This window comes from Lygodium microphyllum, chromosome 17, assembly GCF_053477565.2.
Source record: "Lygodium microphyllum isolate KBCC chromosome 17, Lygodium_microphyllum_v1.1.10, whole genome shotgun sequence".
Lineage (NCBI taxonomy): Eukaryota > Viridiplantae > Streptophyta > Polypodiopsida > Schizaeales > Lygodiaceae > Lygodium > Lygodium microphyllum.
In genome coordinates this window covers 56,256,973-56,265,051 of record NC_141151.1, presented here as the reverse complement: position 1 = coordinate 56,265,051, position 8,079 = coordinate 56,256,973, and the positions used below count along the sequence as shown (strand labels likewise).

Here is an 8,079-nt window from a genome sequence, read left to right as displayed (position 1 = left end):
CAGAATATCTCATGCACTTATAAAAGAATAGACTACTTTTCACCTACCTTTTGGGGAGTATTACTTCTCATTCAAACCACGTGATTCCCATATCTGTTGCTGTTTTTGCTCTTGCTGCTCCCAAGTCCATTTCTTGTGTCCCCTGTAGTCATATTGTTTTAGTAAGCTCCCCTAGCCTATAGCATCCATCACCATCCTTTCATGCAACAAATCTTCTTTCTACTGTAGGTTGCTCCCACAGCTCAAAACTAAATATGGCCAGCTCCCCCTATGACCTTATAGGCTGCCTATCCTCTTACCGTAGGATAGGTTCCCCAATCCTTAGCTACACACTCCATACCTCCTTATTAGTCTCGTAGCATGACCCTTCTAGAACCCAAGTCCCCCACAATACTAATTGTTGAATTTTATAGTTGCATTTAATTGCAAGCATGAAAATCATTCATTGATTTCATTTTTTCTAACCTCAACCTCCTTCACTTTTATAAGTTGTCATTCACAACACAACAATTGCCAACCTACAGACCCAAACTCTTCATACTATTAATATCATGTTGGTAGGGCAATTGCATACTAGTACTAGTTGTGGGTGTTGGCCCTTTAAATTATTGGCTTTGTCTTGCAACAAGTGCATTCCATGACAATGCATCTCGGACAATAAGCTTCTCAAACACTTCTTAAGCTGATGTAAGGGAGCTACATTTGCCATACATATCTCATACATATCCAGCAATGTGCTCTTCACAAAATGGTCTTTTTATAATCTCGATTTCCTAATCTTTGCATGTATTTCTTGGCTATAAGTTTCTCAAGACCATATGATATGACCTATCATTGAAAAATACTTGAAAAATGAAATTTATTGAGCTATAGAGCGCTTGATTTGGAGTTATAGTGTTCAAGTTATGACAAAGCCAAAGATTTGACCATGTGTCCCAAACTTATGGGAAATTCCCATATTTCCCAATATGGTGCTTGTAGATCCTATGGATAGATTGGACAAGAGTGTTATCTTGCTCCTATACAAGAAGCTCTTAAGGAATTGCAAGAAGTGGTTCCCATTCCTCAATGTCAAGAATGCTTTGTGACTCATCAAAGTCCCCCACACCATCAATGATTGCTGCAAGCTTCTTTATTCATGCATGTTCCTTCTTATCTTGGGAGAAGTAGGCAACATGTGCTTCATGTCTAGTGCATGTGTTACATTTTCAACAACATGGTGAAAGAGCTTAACCACATCCTGGAAGCTGATATAACACATGACCATATCCCCTTTTCCCATGGTAGAAAGGGCTTCCTTGCAAAGGTTGTTTCCCCTATGTATCAGGCTATCAAGAGAGAATCTGAAGCGCCCAAGGATGGAAATCCTCTGTTAGTAACAGTATAAGGTGCTCCCTTCCCTGCTCCTTGGATTCCGTCGTTAGATCCACACTCTAGCACAGTTTACAGACCCCTCGGAGACCACGTAGCACTATGCCTAATCGACGCTCTTGTAGCACTTGCACCTCTCGTTGCCGCATATGTCATAGCGGAAGGAGCCATCGTTGCACTGGATCATCACCACATAACAAGAATAAACATTGGCTATAGTACTACTAACCTTGGCTGCATCAAATTTTGTTGAAGAGAATGGGGCCTCCCTTTGCTGCACCATGAAGTCGCATGGTAGCCGTGGGAGGAGTTAGTGATATTGCAGGTTTATCCAACCGTGTGTACAACTAGATTGGTAGGAATGCATCGCGTGTGATCTTGGGTAGTTTACGTGCGAGAAATACACGTAAGAACACCTCCTCACAGGCTTGTTACAAACGAATAAGACGAACTAGGTGCTCCGTGCCTAGACTTAGCCCAGCGCTACGCGCTAGCTTTCTCCCGGCGCTTCGCGCCAAAATGTGAAGCACCAAAGTTTTAATTTGTTCACACATTCTTCCACTTGGTAATAAATCAAATAGTTTTGCAATTTTTAAACTTCATTATAAAATCTAACAATTCAATACAATAACATTGATTATCTCAACCATAATAATTGGAAAAGATAACTGAAGCAAAAATAATTTTTAAATATCACTGAAAGAATTCCAACTATAACAACAGATAAATGGAAAAGAAAGTATATAATGTTTTCAAAAAGATAGTTGTATTGTCGAAAATCAACTATCGAAAAGAAAGCTTTCTCTTCTTAGATGAATTATCAACAGTGGATCTAGCATGGGGAACATGTGTGGCCGTAGCTGTGACACGCCCCATCCCAGATTGTGCTGCAACATCCAAAAATGAAAAAAAAAAGACTTTAAAAATAACAATATTAAATTTATAAAGCAAAACATTAATGAAAATGGTGAGTAAGTATTACCTGGGGACGTGATATGATTGGCTCTAACATTAGTAGAGCAGTCGGCGGAATTTGGATGAAACTGATGCAAAGTTACAAAGCATGATAAATCTTGAAACTCCCATTTACTCCAGTCATTCGGTATGTGTCTAGTGTGGGACCGAGATATGAAGTACTCAACATCTGTTTGTCCAACATAGTAGCATTGGATCCATCCAAAATATAAAATTTCTACATATAAAGGAGTGTTTCCATTAGTAAATCCATCATGGGGTAATCTTTCGATTACCCTAGCCAAAGTTCTATGGATAATATCATCCGTAGCAATAGTTCACAATGCTTCTTGAAGTCTCATTTGATAAGGAGAGGCACGATAATATTCGAACACTGTTTGAGCCATCTATTAATAAAATTTAGAAAACATAAAAATTAGTAATATTGATCAAATTTTAAAAAAGGATCAAAAATGATTTTACAATATTGAAATTAGAAGAGCAATTTAGAAGAGAAAAAGAGTTTGTAATGCATATTGTATAAAAGAACTTTATACATGATAATTTCTCAAAACTTACTTTTGTATAAATGCAAATAAAATTTCATAGAAAATAAGTCAAACATGGTTTCATTCAAGGAATATAATATTTCAAAAGAGCATGAGAGATTAAAACATTTCATTTTTTGTTAAAGGAAAAAAGTTGAACTTACTTTTCTTTGAAGACCTTAATACTTAAAAAGAACAAGAGACAGTAAAATAGTTCATTTCTTGAAAATATCTGTTAAAAAACGAATAAATAAACTTTGATGATATTGCACCAAAAATATTATGCAAATATAATATGAGAAAAAAAACATTACACTTATGAGAGAAAGTTCAAATAACTTTTTATGGTAGAAATAATTTAAACACTATGTTGTCATATAGTAAAACAAACATACGTTTAACTCTACATAAAATCATGAATATCTATCCATACATGAGAGATATGATTAAAACATTAAAGTATTAAATCAGAGAAAATAAGTCAAACTTACTTTTCATTGAGGAAGAACTTAATACTGAAAAAGAGCATAAGAAAGTACAACACTACATTTTATAGATATGTGAACAAAGAAGAAAAAGGATTTGATTGTATTGAAATAAAAATATTATGCAAATATAATATGAGAGAACAAAGATTACACTTTTGAAAAAATAGAGGTTACAATACTTTCTGTAAAACTTCTTTATATACAATATTGATGGTACCATTTACCATGTCCTCTTTCTCATCAATCACGACTTTCAATCTGTCTGGAGACTTTACTCTTGAGAAAGCAACATAGAGTTGACCATGAGTAAAGACTGGGGTTTTTAGATATATCCCCAAACATGATAACGTTTGGCCTTGAGATTTGTTGATTGTCATTGCAAACACCAAACGGACTGGGAATTGCAAGTGTTTCATTGAGAAAGGAAGTTCCAATGCAGTTGGGATGAAAGTTATCCTCGGGATAAAAACTCTATCACCAATATTGGTCCCTGTAATTATCTCTGCATCAATGACCTTGTTATTGAAAGCCTTGCATACCAGCCTAGTACCATTGCATAAACCTTTAGAAGGATTCAAGTTCCTGAGCAATATTATTGGAGCATTTACTTTGAGCAGCAAGATATGAGGAGGAATACCTCCACCGAGGTCAAGGGAATTTAGATATTCCACAGAATAGAGGAATGAGTTCTCCTCAGTTCTATCCACAGAATCAGCACTGTAGTATTGTTTAACCTCTCTCGGCATCAGCTGCAATGCATGATTGTTTATCATTTCCACATCATTTTTTCGAGGTGCAAGAATGGCAGGTTCACTAAAGAACGTTTTGTAATCAATTACACAATTCATTTCACGATAGACAAAATTGATCAAGTCTTGCATAGATCCTCCCTTTAACAACAATGTAGGTGAAATTTGCAATATATTATTAGTATGTGTCAAATCTTTTCCATCTCCAATGTCTTGCAACCATGCAACAAATCGTGATCGGATGCGACCCGCATATTCTGTGTAAGTTTCAAAACATTGAAATATTGCCACAAATTGGAACAACATATAGCAGCACTGACAATATCCTCACGGGTACCCTTTGGTACAACAGGTAATATTTGCCTAAAATCTCCACCTAGTAGAATAACTTTACCACCAAATGGCATATCACACTGCATTATATCCTTTAAAGTTCTGTCCAGTGCCTCAAAGGTATTACGATGCAACATAGGAGCTTCATCCCACAAAATAAGACTTGCCTCTTTTAACAGTGCTGCAAGGTGACTTTGAACATGTATATTGCACGTAGAATTGTTATCTGCTTGCAATGGAATTTTGAACTTTGAATGGGCAGTACGACCATGTGGCAAAAGCAATGCAGCAATCCTAGAGGATGCTGTAGCGATGGCAATGCGACCTTGACTGCGAAGCTTTGCAAGCAAACATTTGTATAGGAATGTTTTTCTAGAACCGCCTAGGCCATCTAAGAAAAATGGTTTACCCAAACCACTATCAATACCATTCATTATTACCATAAAACAATTTCTTTGTCCATCATTCAACATAGCTTGCATTGTTAAGAAGGTATTCTCTTGTTCTACCTTATCATATAGTTGTTCATCAAGGATCAAAGGATTTGTGTACTCTTGCATTGTTACCTCAGGCAATCCATGATACTCTGCCAAATTGCGTCCATGTTGATCTAAAAGTTTTTGAATATGCATCATCGCATGATTATTGGCCTCATCTTGCATATCAACATTTTGCCTATTTTGCAAGGAGAGTCGATGTTTTATATCTAGTGTCAGCGGAACTAAGAACTCTTCCCATAGAGCCCCAGTGATGCCAGGAGGCATATTCCACGGTGGATTCCGTGAGGTTTTATGGTGGATTCCGCAAACTTAGATGACCGGGGCTCATACACAAAGAGGATTCTTTGTGCAAGAAGTTGATGGGGACGCCTGTCCTTTTCGGGCGTTTCATTAATTTAGTGTGTACATGGGTGATTCCATAGCGGGTGATTCCGCAAAATGCATATTAAATTAATAAACATTTATGAGTTTAGAGTGCGCACTCGTAATAAATTAAGGTTAGGATTTATTTCTAACCAGTTGATTTATTTATGTAGCTGAAGACTGCTAGGTATTCACTTTTGTCGGTTTAATTGTATTATTTTACTAACGATTGTGAATGCTTCAGCTGATGTGTAGAGATAGCAGCAGTGGCGGAGGAAAGCATTGGAGTCTAGCGAGTATTCGACCTTTGGATTATATTTTGATAGGCGCCACGCCTATATTTTGTTATGTCTATTAAGGCATTGATTATTGATTATTATTTTGTATGCGCCTATGCGCACGGATATGTTATTTCTATTTGGACATTGAGATTGGGCGTGCCAGACTCTATGGGCACCGTCCATTAGCTTTATTTCCTATTTTTGTAGAAAGCAAACTCAAAAGCTAAAAGCTTGTCATATTTTTGTAAATTGGGCTATTATTGAGCATGAAGATGGAAATATACATAAAATACATGCTTTGTGAAGCGCTCACACAAGGCATGGGGGGAGATTGAACCCAATTAGTCTCTTGCTTCTTGTCGTTCATGCTTTTACATTGTTTTTTGTGCAAAAAGGTAGAGTTCATTGTTCTTGGGGACCTTCCGGGATTCACTACGTGAGCATACCGCGTCTGATCTGCGCACTAGTGGTATCAGAGCGGAGCTGAGATCAAGAGCTTCCAATCGCTACCCATCTCGAGCGAAGGCGGAGCTCCAGGAACGATCGGGCTCTACAGTCAATCTCATCGCAAACCGTCGATACAGGCAGACTTCTGGCGATCAAGAACCCCTGTTTTTACTGTCAGATCGCGAAGGACCAGGTTGTGCAGGCGGAGGACCACGCATCCATCTCCTTCATTAAGTCGTCAAAAACCAGAGCTAAGTTTCAATTACAAGCTTAAAAGCTTTAAAAAATCAAAAGTCTTAAAGCTTAGTTAAGCTTTAATAAAGCTTAACCACAAAAAAAAATCGTTTCGACGGCGTCAGTATAAACTCGTCACGATCGAATCCGTCGCCAACATACTCCGATACACGAAAATCAAATTTGGCTTGATAAGCCATAAGTCCCATAAGCTTAAGACTATAAGCTTCTACAAGTCACACAGGATAATCAAAGTCACCAAACTCTGGGTCCTGCGCACCACAAGTCAAGTTCTCCAAGTCGACTGGAATCAAGTCCTGCAAGTTCATCAAGTCGGCCTAAGTTCTGCAAGTCTGCAACTCTGCAAGTCGGCTAAGTCTGCAACTCTGCAAGTCAGACTAGTCAACTGGAGTCAGAACTGACTAGTGCTCAAAACTCCTAGAAGGGTTGTTCCTACGCAAAAATTCTGAACTGGAAAGTTGTTCGTGGCAAAGTGTTCTACCTATCTACAGGTTCACTGAAGTGTTTTCAGCAAACGAAGAAGGAAATATTGCAGATTCTCTAAAAATTGAGAAAGAAATACCCAAAAATACATAGCCTTGTAACCCCGAATTTGAGCTACGCTCATCCCGCTAACCTGATTTTGAGTGAGAAAGGTTTATTGAGTTTTACAGGATGACGACCCCACATATGGATGATCCTATGGCTGAAGACGACTTACCTGAGCCTACCATGGAACAAAAGTTGGATCTAATCATGTTGCAATTGGAAGAAGAACGAAGGGCTAGGCAAGCATTGCAAGCACAATTGACAAAATTACAAAGAGCGTCTACCAACAAAGAAGAACCTCAAGCTGAAGATTTGATTCGACGTACCATCGACGCCACTCTTGAAGCACAAACCATTCGCAAGGAATCAAAGATAAGTAAACGAAGTTTCAAATTTCGCACTTTCAATGGCATACGAGAAGGAAAGACTGTTTTATCTTTCATTAGCCAGTTTGATGACTATTTCCATGAGGAAACTTATCCAGAAAAAGATAAAATCAAGTGTGTTACTAATCATTTGATAGACAGAGCATCACTTTGGTGGACTATAGTACGCAAGAGCATAGAATGTCCTGCTACTTGGGAAGATTTCAAGAAGAAGTTCATGCAGAATTTCCTTCCACCGCAATTTCATGAGAAGGCTATCAAGCAATGGGATTTACTTCAACAACGGGATCGTGAGCCTATTCCACAGTATACAGAGCATTTTTGGAATGCACTCCTATAGCTACGCATGCTTGAAGACGTACCAGAGACGACACATAAGCGGAAGTATATGTCTGGACTTCTTGGACATTACTAGGCTGAAGTGAACATGTTCAAGCCTGCTACCCTTGAAGACGCCATCTCACTAGCTCACGACACTGAAGATAAGTTACGCGGAAGAGATAGACGACCACAACAATTTCAAGCCAATGGTAATTATGGATCTAAACAATTCAATTCCAATTTTAGAAGGTTTAATCCAGGTCGTTTCTCATCACCATCTTTCCGCAAGAATTGGGCTAAACCACCTGCATTACCATCCAATGTCAATCCAAATCCTAAGCTTATTCCACAAGCAAATCCAAATGTACCCAGACTTCCAGCCATTGCATATAATGTAACCAAAGCCAAGCCAATAGTATGCTATAAATGTCACTAGCCTAGGCATCTCGCAGCAAATTGTCATTCAAAGGAGCCACTAGCACATATCAACTATCTTGGAGCCATGGACGAAGACGAGCATGAGGATATGCCTGATTTCACTGAAGATGAGGATGA

General features: G+C 38.2%; 2 protein-coding genes across 2 annotated transcripts; both read right to left on the bottom strand.

The window, feature by feature from the left end:
• Window positions 1-3,531: 3,531 nt before the first annotated feature.
• Window positions 3,532-4,209, bottom strand: LOC148021913 (uncharacterized). Its single transcript, XM_087696776.1, has one exon. The coding sequence runs from the start codon at window positions 4,207-4,209 to the stop codon at window positions 3,532-3,534; it is 678 nt and encodes a 225-aa protein (XP_087552902.1).
• An 89-nt stretch (window positions 4,210-4,298) lies between these two features.
• LOC148021912 (uncharacterized) lies at window positions 4,299-5,207 on the bottom strand. The gene has a single exon (XM_087696775.1). The coding sequence runs from the start codon at window positions 5,205-5,207 to the stop codon at window positions 4,299-4,301; it is 909 nt and encodes a 302-aa protein (XP_087552901.1).
• Between the last annotated feature and the right edge of the window lie 2,872 nt (window positions 5,208-8,079).

Coding starts and splice junctions, on each gene's coding strand:
- LOC148021913 (XM_087696776.1), bottom strand. CDS start 4,209: ATGAATTGTGTAATTGATTACAAAACGTTCTTTAGTGAACCTGCCATT.
- LOC148021912 (XM_087696775.1), bottom strand. CDS start 5,207: ATGCCTCCTGGCATCACTGGGGCTCTATGGGAAGAGTTCTTAGTTCCG.